Raw genomic sequence first — 24,407 nt, forward strand, 5'->3', positions numbered from 1 at the left:
CTGGGCAGCAAGACTGAATTATGGATGTTTAAAGAATTCTGTTATGAAATCAAGTGGGATTCCCACCCCCCTACCCCCTAAGCAAACAAAGTGTAGTATTTACCCTGGCCTGCCCTCTGCCCAAGAGAGAAATCAGCAAGGTCAGTGACAGGCAGCTCAGCCTCAGGCCCAGATATGCATTTGTGTCAGAGGGCACAGTTACAACACAGTTAAAGCAACGTTCTGGTTTGTAATAGGGGGAACATTAGCGGAGTCCTGAACTTCAGTAAATCCTCGATTAGTTCAGGCATTACAGAGGGCCAGATCTGCAGCTGATGCGAACTGGTGTAGCCCGATTGAAGTCAGCTGAAGATCTAGCCCAGAAAGTTTTAAAACAAATCCTAAGTGATACACATTGTGATCTAGTGGGTAGGGCGCTGGACTGGGATTCCTGCAGGCATGGATCCTACTCACAGCTCTTCCACTGACCTGCTGTATGACCTCAGCTCTCTGTGCCTCTGTTTCCCTTCCTACACACTGTCTGTCTTGTCTATTTAGACTGTAAGCAGTTATGTGTATGTATTAGATCTGGTACAATGGGGCACCAATCTTGCCTGGAGTTCCTACGCGCTACCTTAATACCATTTTGGGAGAACATAATTTAAGTTGATCAACTACATTTCTTTTTCAGTTAGGTTTTTTAAAAAATGTGACAGAGCAAGAGGGTATTGTTCAGTGAGCAACTAAGAGCAGAATATTTTTGTTTAAATGGGACACACCGTCCGCTTGACTTCTAGGACATGAACAAGTTAGAGTAATGTCTGGTACCAAACTTGTCCTGGACCCCCGCCCTTCCTCCCTTCAGCAGGTTTTGTGGTTTAACAAAGCACAATTTCCTGTTTTATAAATATGTTTCTCTCTCTCTGCCTTGGTAAAGATGCGCTCAAACCAGCAGAGGAAACAGACCAATTTAATTGACTCTACAGAGGAAAGAGTGAAACTGACTAAACATAAAGGCCCAGATCCTCAAGGTATTTACATGCCTAACTTCCATTGAAATCAGTGGGAGTTCGATGCCTGAACACCTTACTGGATCTGGGCCAAAGTGCTATCAAATGCACAAAGCAAACCTACGAAAAATAGAGATGACTGTTTCAGAGTAGCAGCCGTGTTAGTCTGTATTCGCAAAAAGAAAAGGAGTACCGGTGGCACCTTAGAGACTAACAAATTTATTAGAGCATAAGCTTTCGTGAGCTACAGCTCACTTCATCGGATGCATTTGGTGGAAAAAACAGAGGAGAGATTTATATACACACACACACAGAGAACATGAAACAATGGGTTTATCATACACACTGTAAGGAGAGTGATCACTTAAGATAAGCCATCACCAGCAGCGGGGGGGGGGGGGGAAAGGAGGAAAACCTTTCATGGTGACAAGCAAGGTAGGCTAATTCCAGCAGTTAACAAGAATATCAGGGGGACTGTGTCGTTCTTACCTCTGGTTTCTTTCAACTGCAGTAATGGTAGATGTTATCTCCGCCTTAGCGTGGATATGTTGACCATGTCCTTTTAACCTGTGATTTGGAGCATGATGTTGCATGTCAGATTAGGTGTGCAGATGCACATGCAAAAATGCTCTTTTCCTAGTTGCTTTCACGGGAAAATTTTCAAAGGCATATCAAGGTTTTAGCAGCACAAATCTCATTGCCGTTTGGTGGGACTTGCGCTCTTAAAAACTCTTAAGCTGTTTGAAAATTGCCTCTGTATTTATTAAGAAAATAAACCCATTTCTTAATGGCCTGGCACTTTACTCTGTGCTTCACATGCATTATTTAGAAATGAGGCACGCTTCCTTTCTCAATGGACACGTTAGCATTGGCATGAGCCTCTTCTGTCTGAGCTACAAGAACTAGCCCTGGTATCCCAAGGGCTGTAGCAGACTCATAAACCTGTACGTAGTCTAGTCACCACAGGGAAACAGAGCCACACGTATATGCTTATACCTGTATGGCCCACTAGCCTTCCATGTTTTTTTCAATGATAAAGATGTACCAGATTCTGTGTGGGTTTATTAGTCAGTTTTGGGCAGCCTTGTTGAAGTTACTTGGAATATGAGTTGGATTCTCTCTCTCCTTGGCATAAGCATAGGGTCAGGTTGTCACGTCGCATGGCGTTTTCAGCAAAAGGAAAGGTCACATCTTCTAAAATTTGTATTTACTGGTTATGTCATGACTCCGCATAAAAGTCTGTGGCTGGAGTCCAAGAGCCGTTTGCTTCCTTGGACAATGCAAACTTACTGTAGCTGATCCAAACAGCAGATGGGGCCCTGTCTATTTTGAAAGCTCTCCAGGGAACCGTAAGGGGTCTCAAGTTGGGCACCCAAGATCAGAGGCCAAAAATGTGGCTGCTTTCTCGGCTGTTTGCCTACTACCACGCAGATGACCCATTTGGACTTACCTTCCAGAGCTGCTTTTTGCTCACTTCCACCTGTTTTAGGCATGTACAGGTCCCCCGTCACCATAGTAGGTGAGAACCTCTCAGGCGTTAATGTATTTATCCCCACAACACCCCAGGAGGCAGGGAAATGCTCAGGTTTACACCTGGGAAAGTGAGATATGGCCTTGGCAGCTCAAATGACTTGGAAGGCAAGTTCTTTGGGGGAGGGACCATCTCTTCGTTCTGTGTTTGGGGAGTGTCCAGTGCAATGGGGTCTTGATCCCTGATGGGGGTCCCTATGCATCAGCACTATAGAAATAATCACCACTAAGCATCAGGCACAGCTCTATGCCTGAAGACCAGGGTGGTTTGCAGAGTCAGGGTAGAGACGGGCCTTTCTCCTTTGGAGACACTCATGCATGAGGCCAGATTGCCTTTGTGTGGGGGTGCAGGGACAAAGGAGACTTCCCCCAATTCCAATGCACTCCAGAAAGAGGCAAGGCCAACCAGTCTCTTTCCTAACTGAGAGGAGTTGAGGGGTGATTCCTGCCAGGCATCCCCAAGGAGAAGCTGGGGCCAGCGCCATGCCCCACACCCTGCAGTGGCTCAGACTGCTAGGGGAAGCAGACTTCATGGTGCAGTGTCTGCACTAGGGAGCTGGAGGAAGGATGTGTTGCCTGTGGGGCTCCCTGGTGTGAGGAGTGCAATTTTGCATCATGCCCACACCCTGCTCCACCCCAGAGCAAGCCAGGCAGCAAAATACCCAATCTGGCCCGTAATATTTATCTGCCTTACAGCTCAGCTACCCATGAATTATCAAGCCCCTATAAACATGATCACAAGTTCTCTCTTATTAGACGTGCATACTTTTTCTGTGCAGCAGAGAGTAAAGTTACCCTATTATGGGAGTTAATCACCCATTATTACAGATCCGGTTGAATTAGATACTGTCTTTACTCCAGGCGGGATTACCCAGTGCTGAGAATACACCCAGGGAATTGTTTCCAGGTGCTATCTGAATGGAGGCTGCAAAGAAAAGAGTTTGCAAACAGTGACTGTTCCATAGAATGACAAACAAACAAAGCTCTGGAACAGGGATTTTTAGCTACAGACCTATCCACCCTGCCCTCTGGTAGCTGAACAGCGTTGAGTTTGTTGTACACATGGCCCTGGAAAGAGCTGCTGTCTAATGCCAGAGATCTCGCTATGTAAATCAACCAAGTGTCATCCAAGTAGGTCTAATCTGCATTCCAGAGATACAAGATTCCTAGCAGGAGATAATTGGATTGGAAAGAAGAAAACTCCAGTAGAGGGGTGGTGGGGCGTGGAGAGAATTCGTGGAAGTAGAGAGCTTTGGTTGGCAGATGCACATGAGCAGATGACAGGATTGAGATTTGTACAGTTGGACTGTTGATTTTCCTCTTTCTGCAGGACTGGGTAGGCTCAGGGGACTGGTGAGAGAATAAGGCACTTTCACATCTAGGCAGCCAGCTTGAGAATGCAGAATTGTCAACCCCATGTGTTCCATAATCACCAATCAGTCCCCCACAAATCTTGAGAATAGCTTAGAAATCATGAGATTTTTTTAAATAATAATTGTGGATTTTTGTTGTTGTTGTTGTTGTTTTTTTAATGGTTCATTTGGGTCACATTTTCCAGTTTTTCTCCACAGCCAGAAGGACTAGAAATTTACTTTTAAAAAAAATCACATGACTCCAGAAGATGGGGCTTTCAGAAAAACACCAAATATTAACAGATGCATGATAAAATCATGAGAGCTGGCAACCCTGAGAATGTGCCATCTCCTCAAGGTCAGAAAGGGAAAATTTGGCCAAAACATCATGGTTAGAACACGGTCCACTTAGAGGGGCAGGTGGGGCTTTAGCTGGTTGGTGTTGTCAGATTTGAAGGGCGAGCTCCAGAAAGACATGCTGGGAAAAAAGTGAAGCCTTATATTGTGTAAACTTCCACTCCCTGCCCCGCCCCTTCCCCCAAGGCCCCGCCCCAATGCCTCTTCCCCCCCATAACCTCACCTCCCGCTCACTCCTCTCTGCCCCTCCCCATGTCGTTTACCCTTACAGAGGGTAAGAAGTGATGGGGCCATGGCCCCCTGGTCTCCCCTGGTCCAGTGCCCCTGCCTGTCACATGGTCATCAGGATTCCCTGGTGAGTTAAACAATTGCGGTCAGGGGACTCAGGACCCCCCAGCAGAGCAAACAAGCAATCCCTGGGGCAAGGTAGAAAAACGCTCAGTCTATGGCCCCTAAACCTCCTGGCTGGGGCAAACATAGCAGTTGGGGGCTCTGATCCTCTGGGCAGGGCAGAGCAAACATACCATCTGTAGCCCCTGGAGCGGGGCAGAGCAGACGCTCAATCTATAGCTGGATGCTAACTTTCTAATTGCACAAAACCGAACACCTTAGTCCCGCCACTTCCCCAAGGCCATGCCCCCTTCCCCGCGGCCCTGCCCCCCACTCACTACATTCCCCCTCCCTCAGTGGCTCACTCTCCCCCACCCTCACTCACTTTCACTGGACTGGGGCAGGGAGTTGGGGTGCAGGAGGGGATGAAGGCTCCATTTGGGAGTGCAGGATCTGGGGTGGGGCTGAGGATGAGGAGTTTGGAGTACAGGAGGGGGCTCTGGTTATGAGGGGGACTCAGGGCTGGGGTAGGGGTTTGGGGCATGGGCTTACAGTGCCTGCAGCACCCGTCCTTCCCCTCCTTCTGAGCCAGCTCAGACTGAACTGAGCTGCCTCCTTTTATCTGTCCCTTCTACCTGGAGCATGGGTGTGGTTTCCTGAGCCTACAGTGATTGGTCAGGCCCCATTTGGTCAGTGTGGGGTTGGTACACCCCACCACAAACCCTACCACTGTCCTTCCCCAGATCCTATTTTCCTGCTTCCAATCAAGTCCCCCTTTGCTATACTGTTATTTTTAGGTGCATCATTTCTCTGCTGGGGTTTGCGTTGACGTGCTTTACCGTTTCCTGTGTGCTGTGTGTTACACGCCTTGACAGTAGTGGTAGCCTCATGCATTTTCCCAGGGGACAGCAACCCTTGTGCCTTGCGCACAGAGCAGAGTCACCTTGGGTGGAGGCACCTGGCATCACAAAAAAAGAACCCAGAACCCAACCCATGTAAGGAGGGGGAAGAGGCCCCTCCAAGTAGCAAGCATGCCTCGGGGGAGGGCTACACCATTGATACAAGCTACTAATTGTAACAACTTTCCATACAGCTGATCTGTGCTGGATCGAAGTCCCGAGGGCGGAAAGGGTCTGCATTAGGGCTGGTCAAACACTTTCCACTAAAACTGTGCTTTGAGAGACTGAGTGAATTTTTTCATGAAAAAGTGAATGCAAAAAACAGGAAGACTTTCAATTTGCAAATGTTGCTGCAGTGCCTCATGGGAGTTGTAGTTCAGTGGCCTCATGTCCTCATTTTCCTCCATGGGATGGCCTCCTTGGATGAATGGCAGCTCTCATGGAGCAATACCTCCTCTCTCCAAAAGAGAGATGCAGTCCAACCAGGGTGCCTGGCCTATGGAGGCAAGTGGGAGCAGGAGACCCCCAAACAGCGATTTCCATGAGGCCCCATGGCAGCATTTCCAGATAGAAATATTTTGGTGTGGGCCAAAATGTTAGTTTTTTGACAAAAAATTGAAGTTTTCTGCCCACCCCTCCCACTCCCTCTCTGGTTTTCCTACTCCACACCACTCTGCAGTCTCTTATCAATTCCCAGAACCATTCCAGACATATTTACCCACCTCCTCTGTGCTGGCAGCAGCCCTATGCTCTCCTGCTGCCATGAGCACTTCAGCCCCGGGTGTGCATTCCCCAAGGCTGCTGTGCATGTGTGCTAATGGGAAAGTAAACGTAAGGAGGAGTCTTTTCTTCTCTGCCTGGCATAGCCCCCATTGAACGCTGCATTCCAACAGGTTCTTGGAGCAGCGGCTTCAAGACGCCCAGTACAAGCAGGGCTGGGAGAGCTGAGTACAGAGACAAGGATCAAAAGACCTGCCAGCCTGATAAGGTCTCTCTGGGCTGCTACCAAGCCCCATGAGCCGGCCAGCTGGCCTGAAGTGTCTCCACAACATGCAACAGACACATCTCAGGAAGCTTTATAGTTCTTACCAGGCTGTGGTACAGCATACAAACATCTTTGCTTCAGCCCCTCAAGGAGCCCTTTGGGGGTCTCTATAAGAGTTCAAGTCAGTTTCCTATCCCACGTTCAGGAGTCCTCATTAGTCCTCCTGGAGCTGGGCTGTAACTCAGGATCACTTCCTTTCTATCAATAACTCTACTGTTTCCTAGGCCCTTGCAAACATCAGAGTTCCTAAAACCATAAAGGGCCCCCCCAGTCCCTACTACCCTTACAGGGGACAGAACGCCCCTGTTACTCAGACCAGGCTCTTTCTTTCGGACACCCAGAGCTGATTTGCTGTTCCCTGGTAATTCCAACTTAACCAGATTTTGCAGCCTTTGAAGCCATCATTTTCAGAAGTGCTCAACTCTCATCAAGGAACAGAAGCCCAGAGCCACTACGATATTTGGGCTCCGGAATGACACTGGTTTCAAGGGAAGAGAGGCCATGACTTAGGTCAGGACACAAGCAGCCAGATTCTCAGAACAAATGGGTGCTGCCCTCTATTGAGAATCAGGCCCTAATTGCAGCCAGATGTGATCTCTGTCAGATGAGAGGGAAGCCCAAAGCTCCCTGACCACTTGTAATTACTGATTAGCCAAGGGTATTTTTTGCAAGTGCGGGAGATTTAAAATCCATGGATTGGCTTAATTCCAGTATGATGACCGCATGCAAACAGGGAAGCTGCTCAGTAATGGAATGCATCAGGTACCAGCAGCATGCCACGAGTACTGCAACTCGGAGGCAAGCGCTGTAGGTGCTTCCGCAGCCAGGCCTGGTAGGCTCTAGCTCGGGGGGAGGGGAGCCCACTAATCACTCAGACACATGGTATTTTCCTAGGGCTTACAGGGAAGGGCAAGGTAGCAGATACCCGAGGTACAGAGGCTTAATAGTTCCAATTCAAAGTAAGCAATAGCAATACTTGTTTGGGTCCTTGGGGATGGTCCAATAGAGTCTCTGGGCTCCTCAGCCTAGTGTCTGGGGTGCCCTCCCCAGTCCAATCTCTCTTCATGCAAATAAAAACTTGTGGGTTTCCCAGCCCCTCTGCCCTGGCTCCCTGCCCAGCTGCTGCTACTCTCCCACTCAAGTCCCACACCAACCTGCACCCACTAGGGATGTCCAGCAATCACAACCTGTTCCACACATGGCTTTGCATAACGTTTCTGAGGAACTGTTTCTGCACCCAGGATCTTCACAGCTCCTGGCTAGCCATGTGGTCTCTGCACCCAGAGTCTTCGCAGCTCCTGGCTAACCATGTGATCTCTGCACCCAGGGTCTTCGCAGCTCCTGGCTAGCCATGTAGTCTCTGCACCCAGGGTCTTCTCAGCTTCTGGCTAGCCGTGTGGCTACTCTTCCCACATTGGCGCTCGGATACTTCCGGCTACAGGACCTTTCCTATTACCTTGCTAGGAGAAAGGGGAGGGGGCTGATGGGAGTTGTAGTCTCTTGCTTAGCAGATCCATCACACTAAATTCCCTCTCCAGGTTCAAATATAGTATACGCGGCATTATTCTTCATTCCCTGCTCTCCACTCTTGTGTTGTGTTGCCGTGCAGTGTTACGCTCATGCATTGCATCCCAGCATTCTGCTAGCGCAGGGGTTGATTCGGCATAGTTTGGGACGTGCGGTGGGATCTGGTGTAACAAAAGGGCACTATGTTATTGTTTTCTATAACCTTCAAGGGGCAAACCTGGGCTCCATGGAAGACCCTGGCAAAACTCTCACTGACATCAATGGAGCCAAGATTTCAGGTCAAGTCTTTAGGAAACCGCTGGCGGGAAACAGACAACCTCTGGGAAAAGGCTAAGACCTACCATGAGTCAGGTGAGCTCCCCACCCCCCTAACAGGCCTGGTGGCAGCTGGGGGAGAATCCCCCAGGTGCAGGCCCTACAGAAGACAGCTGGAAAGCTGCCTTCAGAGGCCTCTATCACAAGACCTGGCATAGGGGCCGTGGTTCCAGCCTTGCCATAGTTAGCAGATGCTGAGCTGTGCTGAAGTCCACAGGGCAGTGGAAGGGAAGCTGTTGTCTTAGGTTCCCAGGCCTAAGATTGGTGGGGGGGCCTCTCCAGCCCCTGATGGGAAGGGCATGTAGATGGCTTAAAGCCACCTTAGTCCCCCGTCCCCCTAGGCTGCAAGTTCTGTGCAGCCACACATCACAGAAGCTCAGCCAGTATGGATCCCCCTAGCCTTTGTGCCGAGCGCGAACTGGGCTAGAAAGGGGCATTAGAGAGTCTTCATAGAAATGAACAAGAAGCCAGGAAGGGCCCAGAGTCATTGCTGCCAACCCAGCTCCTGCCAATAGTAGGAACTAGGAGAATATAAGGAGGCCAGGAGAGCTGGCTGTATTTTAAAGAAGCCTTATTGAGGGCGCAGGAACAAACCCTTCCGATGTGCAGAAAGACTAGCAAATATGGCAAGCGACCAGCTTGGCTTAACAGAGAAATCTTCAGTGAGCTTAAACTCAAAAAGGAAACTTACAAGAAGTGGAAACTTGGACTGATGACTAGAGAGGAGTATAAAAATATTGCTCGAGCATGCAGGAATGTAATCAGGAAGGACAAAGCACAATTGGAGTTGCATCTAGCAAGGGATGTGAAGGATAATAAGAAGGGTTTATACGGTATGTTAGCAACAAGAAGCTCAGGGAAAATGTGTGACCCTTACTGAATGGGGGAGGCAACCTGGTGACGGATGATGTGGAAAAAGCTGAAGTACTCAATGCTTGCCTTGGTCTTCACAGACAAGGTCAGCTCCCAGACTGCTGCACTGGGGAGGATGTAGGAACATAAGAACATAAGAATGGCCATACTGGGTCAAAGGTCCGTCCAGCCCAGTATCCTGTCTACTGACAGTGGCTAATGCCAGGTGCCCCAGAGGGAGTGAACCATCCATCTCCACCCTCTGACAAACAGAGGCTAGGGACACCATTCCTTATCCATCCTGGCTAATAGCCGGTAATGGACTTAACCTCCATGAATTTATCCAGTTTTCTTTTAAACCCTGTTATAGTCTTAGCCTTCACAATCTCCTCAGGCAAGGAGTTCCACAGGTTGACTGTGCGCTGAGTGAAGAAGAACTTCCTTTTATTTGTTTTAAACCTGCTGCCATTGAGCAGTCCTCAGTGGTGAAAGAACAGATTAAGGACTATTTAGAAAAGCTGGACATGCACAAGTCCATGGGGCCAGATGCCATGTATCCGAGACTGTGCTGAGAGAGTTGGCTGATGCGATTGCAGAGCCATTGGCCATTATCTTTGAAAACTTGTGGTGATTGGGGGAAGGCCCCAGATGACTGGAAAAAGGCAAATATAGTGCCCATCTTTAAAAAAGAGAAGAAGGGGAATATGGGGAACTCCAGACCAACCAGTCAGCCTCACCTCAGTCCCCAGAAAAATCATGGAGCAGGTCCTCAAGGAATCCATTCTGAAGCACTTTGAGGAGAGGAAAGTGATCAGGAACAGTCAACTTGGATTCACCAAGGGCAAGTCATGCCTGACCAACCTGATGAGACCAACCTGAATTATCTATGATGAGATAACTGGCTCTGCGGATATAGGGAAAGCAGTGGACATGATATACCTTGACTTTAGCAAAGCTTTTGATACGGTCTCCACAGTATTCTTTCCAGCAACTTAAAGAAGTATGGATTGGATGAATGAACTATAAGGTGGGTAGAAAGCTGGGTAGATCAATGGCTCAGTGTTTAGTTGGCAGCCAGTATCAAGTGGAGTGCCTCAGAGGTCAGTCCTGGGGCCGATTTTGTTCAACATCTTCATTAATGATCTGGATGATGGGATGGATTGCACCCTCAGCAAGTTCGCGGATGACACTAAGCTGGGGGAGAGGTAGATATGCTGAAGGGTAGGGGTAGAGTCCAGAGTGACCTAGACAAATTGGAGGATTGGGCCAAAAGAAATTTGATGAGGTTCAACAAGGACAAGTGCAGAGTCCTGCACTTAGGACAGAAGAATCCCATGCACTGCTACAGGCTGGGGACTGACTTGCTAAGCGGTGGTTCTGCAGAAAAGGACCTGGGGATTACAGTGGACGAGAAGCTGGATATGAGTCAGCAGTGTGCCCTTGTTGCCAAGAAGGCTAACGGCATATTGGGCTGCATTAGTAGGAGCGTTGCCAGCAGATCGAGGGAAGTGATTATTCCCCTCTATTGGGCACTGGGGAGGCCACATCTGGAGTATTGCATCCAGTTTTGGGGCCCCCCACTACAGAAAGGATGTGGAAAAATTGGAGACAGTCAAATGGAGAGCAACAAAAATGATTAGGCAGCTGGAGCACATGATTTATGAGGAGAGGCTGAGGGAACTGGGCTTATTTAGTCTGCAGAAGGGAAGAGTGGGGGGGGGGATTTGATAGCAGCCTTCAACTACCTGAAGGGGGATGGCAAGGAGTATGGAGCTTGGCTGTTCTCGGTGGTGGCAGTTGACAGAACAAGGAGCAATGGCCTCAAGTTGCAGTGGGGAAGGTCTAGGTTGGATATTAGGAAACACTATTTCACTAGGAGGGTGGTGAAGCACTGGAATGGCTTACCTTGGGAGGTGGTGGAATCTCCATCCTTTGAGGTTTTTAAGGCCCGGCTTGACAAAGCCTTGGCTGGGATGATTTAGTTGGGGTTGGTCCTGCTTTGAGCAGGGGGTTGGACTTGACCTTCTGAGGTTTCTTGCAACCTTAATCGTCTATGATTCTAACTGGAGCAAGTGAACTATTCCAGCCTGCTCCCCACTCAACACTGCAGGGGTGAGGCGAAGGGATTACGCTACTCATTTGAAACAGCGTTATCATTGGCTGAAGGCTGCAGTGTAGATGAGTACAAAGGAACAAATAAAATGTCACATGGGATTCACATTGTAAAAACAAAAGGGCAGTTCCCCAGTCTAAACAAATTTGGTATCAGATGTGTTGCTTTAAGTTCCAACGCCTTCAGGAACAGCTGCAGGGGTTCCAGCTCACTGCACCACATGGACACTCGGCATTTCTAGAACACCTGGGCAAGCCGCTGCTATATTTCGTGGCCTATTTTTGCACTGTGTTCCCATTCTGACTCTCTAAGGCATTCTATGACCCTGAAATTCATTCACTCATTACAAAGAAATTGCTGGCTCTCTTACCAAGAAACAGAGCCATCTTTAGACATGTGCTGGAAACAATTAGTATTAAATGAAGCATCCTGAGTACAGACCCACTGTGAGTGACTTGCAGTTACTGGAGTCTGGAAGAGAACAGAGCATCTTCTCCTGCAGGGCATCATCGCCACCTAGTGGATGAAGTTGTTTAGTGGCATCTTCCAGTTGTGGAAAAGTGATGCAGACAGGGCTGATGCTTTTACCGGCTGACAGGTGAGACTTGCATGTTCTCCTTTAGTAGCCATCTCAATGTACAGAGATACATAAAGCTAGGCAAATATGCAGCCCTGATTCAGACCATAGTGCAGAAGTTTAACAGAATGCACTGGAGGCCCCCCCTCCTTGCTCCAGTTCAGGAAGGTGGAATCTCTGGCCTCTTCTTTGGGAAGAGGGAGGGAATAAATCCTGGCCTTCCAGCACAATTTGTAGGAAACTAGAGCGTTGGACGGGGCTCAAAAGACCTAAATTATATTCCTGGCGCTGCCACTGACCTGATCTGTGACCTTGGGCACGTCACTTCACCTCTGTTTCATCATCTCCACCTTCATCTGTCTTGTTTATGTAGCTTGTAAACTCTTCAGACCGGGGCTTGCTCTTTAGTAGGTGCCAGTCTCAGAAGGCCCAGGCACTCCCAAGATACACATAAAGAGTCAAATAATAGAGCTTCCTCGAAGTAGGGGTTAGATGACATAAGACAGAATGGGGCCCTCTGAGCATAATCGACTCCTAGAAATAAACTGTTTTCAGCAACGATTTCTTTGATTTTGGAGACTTCAAAAAGCCACTCACATTTAGTGACCTCTGCTCATTAGTCATCTTGCTCTTACACACATTTTTAAGGTGTTGCTAAAAGTAATTACTTTTTTTTGGTATGCTTGACTGACCCTAACACGCGCCCGTCTCCCTGCACTGAGAAACACCTCCCAGCTGCAGCCTAGCCGGAGGCTCAGAAACGACAAGGCAGAGCTGCTGGACTGCAGCTTTCTGAAGTGCCAGAGCGTAGCGCCATCCTGGATTTCAGGTGACACTCCAGACCGCTCTGGCAGCACTACACACCAGTGTACAAAAGGCAGTGCTGTGTGTTATGAGCATGTGCAATAGCCACCTAGGGGTAAATAGTTAATAGATAAACGTGGCAGTAGATGGTGCTCAAGAAAAGGTAGCTTAGTTCCTGGGTTTTATAGGCATGATGAAATCTGGAGCTCTTGTAAATTGCTTCCTCTGTGCAGCTCTGTACAATGGCGCCCAGCACTGTATGCAGTATAGGGTATTATTGAGACACACAATATGGCTGGGCAGGTCCATCTGCCGGGATTGAACCTGGGAACGTGTGGATCTGAAAACAAAAGCTTCTACTCCTTGAGCTAAAGGACCACCTGCCTTAGCCCAGAGGTGGCAGCAAACTCAAACCTCTTTAGGTAGTCCAGCCCCTAGGGAAAGATAGACGCTTGTGTATTACACGCTTGTGTATTACACAAAGCAGCAGAGATTTGGTCTACGACCATTGTCCACACTAGTCAACCTTTTATAAGCCTGTATAATAATCTCCATCTTCTTGCAACGCTGGTGATCATGACAGCTGCTGGAGGTAACTTAACCAGACCAAGCAGTGAGAATATTTTGTATTGAGCCGGAATGATTCTTTGAGGCTCTCAAAGCATTTTGCAGTGGCTAATGAGAGATGCTTCAGAATACTCTTGTGGATATTTTTACATGTGCTTTACAGCTGAGAAAAAACAAGCAGAGAGTGGTTAAGTGACTGTCTCATGGTCACACAGCAAAGCAGTGGCACAGCTGTCCCTAGACTTAGCTTTCTATAACCTGAACAAGAAGATGAACCACAGATTCCATGGAGTCAACTAGGAACCATGCTACCACCCATCTATTTTATAAGGGAGGTGCTCAGCCTCAGGGTGATGGGTGGCTGCACAAAAATATAAGGTAGACAGGCAGATTTGGGAAAAAAAGCCAGGGACCCTGACTTCCATTTTGCTGCTCTGCTCACAAGACCATACATCCCTTCCAATAGGCACCGTTGAACAAGAAATCTCCCCCCATGTCACAAAACTGGGAAGCTTTTTGTTTGTTTCCTTCTTTTCGCCACATAGCTCAGCTCAGGTGCATCATCTGCTTTATAATGTGGTTCCTTCTTTACATTTTGAAACTGCTCTGGACCAATGCAGGGGCAGATGGCAAGTGGCTTATATATGCCTCATTTGGGAGCTGTTGAAACCCTAGCAACTCTGAGTCAATGGCTTTAGCAGGGGTGGAGAAATCTCAGGGTATGAAAATGACCTGGCCATGCCTCCTCCTGCCCCTGATGTGCTCAGAGCCTGCCAAGATAGTAGCTCAGCTACAGCCCCATCTTCCTACCCAATTTATATAGCAGAGAGGTGTCCCGTATATGGCCTGCGGGGGATATTTTTGTGGCTGACGTGATATATTCAGGTTGCTTGAGTCTCAACTTTAACTACAAAATAAAAAGTAAGTTTCTAATCCTTGTGGCTGCACAGATACTTTCCAACCATAACCTGAGTATCTGGCTGAGTCTGCAAGCAGGTGGACCAATGGCTTAGAGGAGTGGACACCCCTCTCCCCTAATTATCTCATTGTCACGTCAACTCTAAAGCCTAATGGTGACCCCACACTGCTGCTCATTTTAGAAACTAGCCTGGGCAAAAGGGGCTGGGTGAGAAGCCAAGCAGGGTGGGGCTTGGGATTTGCTTCAAGGAAGGACATGCAGAGGGAAGAATAGAGGAGAAATGGGGAAAGGAAAGAACCAGCTAAAGGAGGATGAGGAAGGAAGAGGAACAACAGGCAGAGTAGCAGTGGCCTAGCGGGACTCCGATTGTTCCCTGAGTGATGAATGTGCTGCCGACAAGGGGCTGGAAGTTAACTGAATGTTTGTTACTTTGTAGCAGTCGTATTCAGCCCTAGATCAGCTAGCCACTCAGTGACATGCTGGAGCATTCTGCTGCAGATGGTGGGCAGTGTGTACTAATACGATAGTTCGAATACAGCACTTATCCGTCAATCTCAAAGCACTTTACATTGGTCACTCTTATTATTCCCTTTGAAAGATGGGGCAAGTGCGGCAGAGGGGGCCAAGTGACTTGCCCAGGGTCAGCCAGTGGAGAGTGGGAACAGAACACACTTCACTTCAGTCCCAGACCAGTGCCCTAGCCCCTAGGTCACACTTCCTTTCTTATAGCTCCTCCTCCCCAATTGAAACCATGGCCTGTAGTTCATTATCATGCATGGAACCTGTCTCTCTTCTCCCAATCAGCCAGACACCTGTTCTCTAGCACCTGCCTTTGGTCTGTTCTCAGGCTGTGCTGGTCACTGTAGTATCCAAGGTGCTCAGAAATATCCAGATTGCTCCTGGGAAATGTTAGCAGAACAGAAGTTTCTGGTGCCCATTTCCCTTTCTCTTAGTATGTGTCTACACTGTGGTTGGGAGCAAGCCTCCCAGCCTGGGCAGACAGACTCATGCTAATGGGGCCTGAACTAGCAGGCTAAAAATGTCAGTAAGGATTCTCTGACCTGATCAGTAGGGGCTCAGGTGGGCTCGAGACCCACAGTGCACACAGTATTATTTTAATGCACTACATCAGCACCACTAGCACAAGTCTGTCTACCTGGTCTGGGAGACTCACTCCCTGCTGTACTGTAGACAGACCCTTAAAGACCCTGGTTGGCCTAGTGAACTTCAAGCTCTGAGATGGGCATGATGGCTCCAAGTGGCTGGAGGAGGCCAGTCATAGCCAGTGTGGGCTAGTTAGATGTGGAGGAAAGATGAACTGATACAGGGGGACCTGGCTGTTGTTGCTTTGCACAGCGGGGGACCCAATCTCGGGGTCCCTAGGCACTGCTGTGATATAAAGAAAGAAGCTGAAATGCATACAGCTTCCTTTTCTCTAAGTTGGGACTAGCTGACATACAGAAGAGTGGGGCCCGCCAAGCAAAATAGAATCATATTAATAAATCATTTGCAGCAAAGACTTGTGTGTCGTTTTGAGGACTTAAAAAAGGCACCCGGATTTAGTGACTTCTCTGCTTATTATTCATGTTGCACTTACTTAGGATTTTAAAATAATTGCTAAAAAGTAAGTATTCATTTTGGGAGATATTTATTTTCAGAAATACAATGTGAGCCTTCTGGCATGCTGCTGGCTTAATACAGATAGTCTTTGTAGGTTGGTACAGATGGCACAGGAAGTCGATAATGTTGGTCACACATGGTTTTGTAAGCTATTCACAATAGCCAGCTCAAAATGAAACTACTCAGTATTTGCTTTCATTATCTTTTAAATGCTGATTCCCTGCCTGGGACATTGTACATCAGATTTCAGCCAGGAATACATGCAGCTGACTTATAAAGAACTGAGCTTTTTACTTATGATAACAAAAGTGCATAGAGACACTTAAACAGCTACTGAGGCCAAATGGAAAACTTGGAAAAAATCAGTTTGGAAACAATTCTGCGCTTGTAAGCTATGGTGTCCTATTTTACAAGAGTTAAATCAAGTTTGGATGTTTAACTTGTGCTCTAGTTCAAGTTATGCTCTGGGAATTATATCAGGAAAGTTCTCTGGTCTGAGTTACGCAGGAGGTCATATTAGATGATCACAGTGGTCCATTCTGGCTTTTCAATCTCAATCTACAAGGCAGGAGAACAGATACTTGCATAAAAACAGGTGGCAAAATTCTGCCCCCAGATGATCACCACATTGACATCAATAGGGTTACATGCTGGTAAATGGAAGCAGAATTTTTGTAAGAATCCAGCCGGTACTGCTGCTTATTCTCTATCTAATGTCATGATCTTTTGTGACATCACAATAGTTTCCTAGGAAACAGCAAGGACCCAATCAGAGTTATAGAGCTGTAGGCCAGAAGGGACGACCATATCATTCAGTCTGACCTCCTGTATTTCACAGGCCATCGATATCACCCAACACCCTCACTTTAAGCCCAACAACTGAAATTAGACCCCCGTATTTTAGCCCACATCCGGCACTTTTTACCCACACCAAACTGCCACTGAAGCCAATGGAAGTGTTGTCCAAGTAAAGAGTGGCAGTCTGGGATCCAGGTGCAGCCGTAGGTGCTGGAACTAGAGGTGCGGGGGTGCTGCTGCACCCCCTGGCTTGAAGTGGTTTCCATCATATCCAGGGTTTACAGTTTGGTTCAATAACTCCCAGCACCCCCACTATACTAATTGTTCCAGCTCCCCTGGGTGCAGCAGATTAACTGTCTTTGAAACTAAGGTGATAGTCTCACGCCAACATCCTCACCAACAGGCCGAAGAAAAAACATTTCAAACAAATATTTTGCAGTGTTGAGATCGAATTAGGCCACTAGGCAGAAAAATGGGTTTCCTTCTTGCATCAGCTCCCTTTAGCTCATAAAAACCCAAAGCAGAGGGTACTTAATTCTCCATCTGCAGACAGATTTAGTTGGTTGGCTGAGGGGGTGGGGGTGGTTAGAGAATTCCACAGCCCTCCAAACTAAGGGAACAAGGGAGTAGAATTTAAAGCCCAGAGTCCTGTCACAGCTATTTGTCTGATGTGTTCTCTAGGGAACTTTTATTTTTCAAGGGACTTTTTGTTAGCCTGAGGGCAGATCCTGCCACTATTTTATGAAAGGTAGCACAGCCCCTTGGATTAAGGGGAAAAGATAGCTGCTTCTAGTGGACTGCATGATCTCCCTTGATTCTGCAACGAGACCATCATTATTAGAGAGGCAAGGTCAGCAAGGTCGTACCTTTTACTGGATTGCCTCACCTATCTTTGTTTTGGCGATACTCTGGGATGAACATGGCTACAACACTGCAATCAGTCATTCTTGTTGCTCACACTGGCGTAGCACCTAGAGCAGTGGTGTCTAGCCAGAGGGCTGAACAGTTTATTTCAAGAAGGTGAAGGAACCACAATCAATACTTTGGGGGCAGATTCTTTGGCCTGCTCTGCTCCCTTTGAACCACCCCAGCATGGAAAGTGAGTGGAAACCACCCACTCAAGTCTCTTGCTGAGGGGTTCTCCTGGCATTGGGGAGTCTAGAGTGCATGGAGAACCTGCATAGCCAGCCCCTATATCCTCCTCTCCTCAGTGAGCATGTAGGGATGGATGGAAAGCATGATGTTAAAGCTACCTGCATGCTCTGGGAGGATCCTACCAGACCTGACTTGCAGTGGGCACAGCTGGTGGATCAGTGTGGATCCAGTTGCTAAGTCCACCTGTGGAGGAGGGGAGGACACAGTAGCCTCTGGGTTACTGTGACCCCCAAGGACTCCACTGAGCACAGCCCATTGCACAGAGATCAGGATTTGGGTCTTTGCCTCCTCTTCAGCAGCTACAGTGCAGAGGAGAGAAGGTAGAGACAACCATTTCCAAAGTCCAGGTGTACAGAGAACAAAAGCAGGTTAGTATGGCGCACAGTGGTGAGGTGGTTAGTCCAGCACTCTCTGGTTCCCAAAGATTGATCCAATGACTCTTGCAAAGCTCTTATTTGTAGCGTACTCACATCTGACGTTACCATGACAACTCCAGGCTAGGCAGCTTTGAGCAGGAAGCAAACAATAAGCCATGGAGAGCGAGCACGATAGCAATGCAAAGCAAAGGCCAATTTAACATTACAGCTCTTCTCACTCTGCAGCTGCACAGTGGTCTTGGAGACCAACACATGGATACTTACAAATAAGCAAAAATGGCAGAAATAAGAACGAACAGGCCCATTATTTTAATGCACAGAGAGGAGACGAGGTAGGTGTTGTTATCAGAGTGGGTTTTCAGAGCCCGAGTTTTTGTGGCCTTTAAGATGCGCTGTCTCTGTGTCAGGATGCTCTTTCTAGCACCATCCCACTTCCCCGGTCCAGTCAGACGGAACTGGGCTGGCGTGCATGGGCCAAACAGCACTTCCAGGGCCAGCTTCGGATCAGTCAGGAAGAGAAACAGCAGGTTGGGTTTCACGCCCAATAGGCAGGCGAGTTCATCCACATGATCGATGTACTGCACCTGCAGGGTAATGTGCTGGCTCGGGATGTACCTTAGGACAAAGGAGAAAAGCCATATAGACCGGCATCGGTTTGAGGCTGAATGTTTACTCAGACATGTCTGAGACTACTAGGATGAGATCCAGCTCTGACCTTCCTCAAAGGTAAAGATGTTGAGATCTGTGGCATACTGAAAACTATGATCTACTATTTTAAATTTCAGGGGGCATTTTCTGTCCTGCTTGCAAGCAGGGAGTTCTGAGGGAAGCATGTGATCAAAGTTAGTCTGCAAAGAGCCGAACAAGAACAAGGTGGGTGAGTTGTACCTCTCTGCCTTTGGGAGCAGCCTGCTTTGTCTCACTCTGCTTTTGGGTTCGTGTGTTATGGTCCTAGATTCTTTAAAATAAAAGTTTTGTTATATTGCTGCCTTCCAACAAGAATATTGTATGTTTTTATCTAACTTCTCTGTGTGCTGTGAAACTTAACAAGATCCAGAACTGGTTTGGCTCTTCTCTAGTTCCAATCAAAATAAAACAAACAAACATTCTGCAAGCATCATCTTGCACCAGACTGGATGCATTATGGGCTTGATCCAAAGCCCACTGAAATTAATGGAAATATACACATACATGGATTCTGGGTGGACTCCTCCTGAAGGTCGAAACAGCAGCCTGGATTTCTACATAGACTGCTTCCGCCGACGTGCACGAGCTGAAATTGTGGAAAAGCAGCATCGCTTACCCCATAACCTCAGCCATGCAGAACACAGTGCCATCCACAGCCTCAGAAACAACTCTGACATCATAATCAAAAAGGCTGACAAAGGAGGTGCTGTCGTCATCATGAATAGGTCGGAGTATGAACAAGAGGCTACTAGGCAGCTCTCCAACACCACTTTCTACAAGCCATTACCCTCTGATCCCACTGAGAGTTACCAAAAGAAACTACAGCATTTGCTCAAGAAACTCCCTGAAAAAGCACAAGAACAAATCCGCACAGACACACCCCTGGAGCCCCGACCTGGGGTATTCTATCTGCTACCCAAGATCCATAAACCTGGAAATCCTGGACGCCCCATCATCTCAGGCATTGGCACCCTGACAGCAGGATTGTCTGGCTATGTAGACTCCCTCCTCAGGCCCTTCGTTACCAGCACTCCCAGCTATCTTCGAGACACCACCGATTTCCTGAGGAAACTACAGTCCATTGGTGATCTTCCTAAAAACACCATCCTAGCCACTATGGATGTAGAAGCCCTCTACACCAACATTCCACACAAAGATGGACTACAAGCCGTCAGGAACAGTATCCCCGATACTGTCACGGCTAACCTGGTGGCTGAACTTTGTGACTTTGTCCTGACCCATAACTATTTCACATTTGGTGACAATGTATACCTTCAAATCAGCGGCACTGCGATGGGTACCCGCATGGCCCCACAGTATGCCAACATTTTTATGGCTGACTTAGAACAACGCTTCCTCAGCTCTCGTCCCCTAATGCCCCTACTCTACTTGCGCTACATTGATGACATCTTCATCATCTGGACCCATGGAAAAGAAGCTCTTGAGGAATTCCACCATGATTTCAACAATTTCCATCCGACCATCAACCTCAGCCTGGACCAGTCCACACAAGAGATCCACTTCCTGGACACTACGGTGCTAATAAGCGATGGTCACATAAACACCACCCTGTATCGGAAACCTACTGACAGCTATTCCTACCTACATGCCTCTAGCTTTCATCCAGATCATACCACTCGATCCATTGTCTACAGCCAAGCGCTACGATATAACCGCATTTGCTCCAACCCCTCAGACAGAGACAAACACCTACAAGATCTCTATCATGCATTCCTACAACTACAGTACCCACCTGCTGAAGTGAAGAAACAGATTGACAGAGCCAGAAGAGTACCCAGAAGTCACCTACTACAGGACAGGCCCAACAAAGAAAACAACAGAACGCCACTAGCCATCACCTTCAGCCCCCAACTAAAACCCCTCCAACGCATCATCAAGGATCTACAACCTATCCTGAAGGACGAGCCATCGCTCTCTCAGATCTTGGGAGACAGACCAGTCCTTGCTTACAGACAGCCCCCCAATCTGAAGCAAATACTCACCAGCAACCACACACCACACAACAGAACCACTAACCCAGGAACCTATCCTTGCAACAAAGCCCGTTGCCAACTCTGTCCACATATCTATTCAGGGGATACCATCATAGGGCCTAATCACATCAGCCACACTATCAGAGGCTCGTTCACCTGCGCATCTACCAATGTGATATATGCCATCATGTGCCAGCAATGCCCCTCTGCCATGTACATTGGCCAAACTGGACAGTCTCTACGTAAAAGAATGAATGGACACAAATCAGACGTCAAGAATTATAACATTCAAAAACCAGTTGGAGAACACTTCAATCTCTCTGGTCACTCGATCACAGACCTAAGAGTGGCTATACTTCAACAAAAAAGCTTCAAAAACAGACTCCAACGAGAGACTGCTGAATTGGAATTAATTTGCAAACTGGATACAATTAACTTAGGCTTGAATAGAGACTGGGAATGGATGAGTCATTACACAAAGTAAAACTATTTCCCCATGGTATTTCTCCCTCCCACCCCACCCCCCCACTGTTCCTCTGATATTCTTGTTAACTGCTGGAATTAGCCTACCTGCTTGTCACCATGAAAGGTTTTCCTCCTTCCCCCCCCCCCCCCCCGCTGTTGGTGATGGCTTATCTTAAGTGATCACTCTCCTTACAGTGTGTATGATAAACCCATTGTTTCATGTTCTCTGTGTGTGTGTATATAAATCTCTCCTCTGTTTTTTCCACCAAATGCATCCGATGAAGTGAGCTGTAGCTCACGAAAGCTTATGCTCAAATAAATTTGTTAGTCTCTAAGGTGCCACAAGTACTCCTTTTCTTTTTGCGAATACAGACTAACACGGCTGCTACTCTGAAACCTATCAGAGGCTCGTTCACCTGCGCATCTACCAATGTGATATATGCCATCATGTGCCAGCAATGCCCCTCTGCCATGTACATTGGTCAAACTGGACAGTCTCTACGTAAAAGAATGAATGGACACAAATCAGACGTCAAGAATTATAACATTCAAAAACCAGTTGGAGAACACTTCAATCTCTCTGGTCACTCGATCACAGACCTAAGAGTGGCTATACTTCAACAAAAAAGCTTCAAAAACAGACTCCAACGAGAGACTGCTGAATTGGAATTAATTTGCAAACTGGATACAATTAACTTAGGCTTGAATAGAGACTGGGAATGGATGAGTCATTACACAAAGTAAAACTATTTCCTCATGGTATTTCTCCCTCCCACCCCACCCCCCACTGTTCCTCTGATATTCTTGTTAACTGCTGGAATTAGCCTACCTTGCTTGTCACCATGAAAGGTTTTCCTCCTTTCTCCCCCCTGCTGCTGTTGATGGTTTATCTTAAGTGATCACTCTCCTTACAGTGTGTATGATAAACCCATTGTTTCATGTTCTCTGTGTGTGTGTGTATATAAAACTCTCCTCTGTTTTTTCCACCAAATGCATCCGATGAAGTGAGCTGTAGCTCACGAAAGCTTATGCTCTAATAAATTTGTTAGTCTCTAAGGTGCCACAAGTACTCCTTTTCTTTTTACTGACTTTAATGGGCTTTGATCAGAACCTATAGTACAGGAAATCTCAGTCAATGAGGCTTTACAGAGACACATGTAGCTCATCAGTCCTAAAAGAGACCAACCAGCCACTTCTTTCAGTTGGTGAGCTCATGTACACTTGCCATGTTTCTTCACTCTGTGTAGCTTCCCTGAGCAGGCATGGTATTGAACATGAATCCTTTGCAGGATCAGGTCCTAACTGCCTATGCAATGGAAGCAGTAAAACTGACAGACATATCATGATGTGAAATGCAAAAACCAAAAAACAAACTAGTTTTCTCTCCTCTTTTTCACCACTGCTCTGAGATGTTACATGTAAGAGTGGGTATAAATACGTGGCTAGATATGTCATTTTCGAGTTAATTGGGTTCCTTTAATTGAAGACAATCAAATCCTTAGCAAAAACAGTACTAAACAGTTGAGTTACTTTGAACAACCAACTTCTAAACAATTAGCCAACCCATAGAGCAGGTATCTTCCAGCGTACATCACATAAGCAAGGCCTAATCTGTTATCCTTTCTAAAATAAACACATTGGTCCATACTTACACCTCCTGGAAAGGGTGAGACTCCATTGACCTTTAGTTGCTTCTCAATTAACATTTAAGGAGGCAAAATAGGACTGCCCCAGTTCATGTCTGTGCAGGACCTCCAAGTTGATACCCCTATTTTTGTGAAAAGCGCCATGTGATTTTAACAACTACAGGTGGGCAGGACCTCAGTTTTACATCTTAGCCCAAATGTGGATGTCACAAAGACATACTAACAAGTAAGCTGTTAACTAAGTAACTAGCGAGAAAGACCAAACTGCCTACTGCTGAGCATATTCTTTTTAATAAGCTTGGTTATCTAATGTAGTTATGAGAAGGAGGGAAAAGCTACTTTGTTAAACCTTGGGATGCTTGCTTTTCCAGCCCACTGAATGGAGAGGAGGAAGTGTTGCTTGATTGAGAGTTGCATGTTAGCCGTATACATGTGAATAGTAGGGCTGGTCAGAAAACAAAATGTCCTTCTTATGCAAAAAAAAAATATCAGAGGTTTCATTTGTTTTTGTTCTGCAATAGAATGAAAAACTAGTCCTTTCTACAGGTTTTACGAAAAAAATGAGACCTCTTATTCCCCACCCCAGAATAGCCAGTAGCCCAGTGGTGAGAACACTTGCTTGGAATGTGGGAGATTCTGGTTCAGATCTCTGGATGGAGAATAATACTGATAGGGAAACAAGGCTTCAGTGAAATGAATGAAAATGGTGAAGTGTTTGCTGATTTTGTGGAATGAATGACCTGCTTGTCGGAGGAACTATTTTCCTTACTACTCATAGGATAACTTGTTAAACAGATCTCATTACAGTTCAGTACAAATGGGGAAGAGCTTTAGAGGATGTTGTAACAGGCATGATGCAGGCATGGGAATGGATCATGTATCAGTGGTACCTAACTGGAGAATAAAAGTAACAAAAAAAGAGAACCAAGCAGAGATTCCCACGTTGTAACATCACTAATTTGAAATCGACGGCAGCACAAAAGTTTAGATTTGTGCTAGCAAACAGATACCAGGCACTTGAAAATGAAGATAATGGAACAGTAGAAGGCAAATGGGAACATGTAAAGGAAACCTTCACCAAAACCCACGATTCAGGAAGAAACTCTACAACGAATCGCGGTCGGAGGAGACATGGCAGAAAATAGAAGAATGTCAAATTAAACAAACTAAATCAAGCAAGAACACAGAAAAAGCAACTCTGGGAGGAACATGCCATGAAGAACAAAGAAATCAAAAAGAGTGCCAAGGAAGACAAACGAGATTTTAGAAACAAAATGACAACAGTAGCACAAAATAACATGCAGACACTGTACGATATCACTAGACCAGTTGTTCTCAAACTTTTTTTTTGCAGACCACTTGAAAATTGCTGAGGGTCTCGGTGGACCACTTAGTGATCCTTCCAAATATTTGTGCCATTAGCTAACTTTTGTAAAGCACTTTGGATAAAAAGTGCTATATAAAAAAACCTTAATCATCATCATCAACA

General features: G+C 46.9%; 1 protein-coding gene across 2 annotated transcripts in view; it reads right to left on the reverse strand.

Moving 5' to 3' along the window:
* Positions 1-15,811: 15,811 nt before the first annotated feature.
* LOC119860038 (flavin-containing monooxygenase 5-like) overlaps positions 15,812-24,407 on the reverse strand; it is a 35,583-nt gene continuing 26,987 nt past the window's right edge. For both annotated transcript variants that reach the window (XM_043490916.1, XM_038413140.2), the window contains one exon: positions 15,812-18,741. In XM_043490916.1, the coding sequence (XP_043346851.1) occupies positions 18,387-18,741 (355 nt within the window). In that variant the 3' untranslated portion in view covers positions 15,812-18,386. The remainder of the gene's footprint in view (positions 18,742-24,407) is intronic.

This window comes from Dermochelys coriacea, chromosome 8 (genome assembly GCF_009764565.3).
Source record: "Dermochelys coriacea isolate rDerCor1 chromosome 8, rDerCor1.pri.v4, whole genome shotgun sequence".
NCBI lineage: Eukaryota > Metazoa > Chordata > Testudines > Dermochelyidae > Dermochelys > Dermochelys coriacea.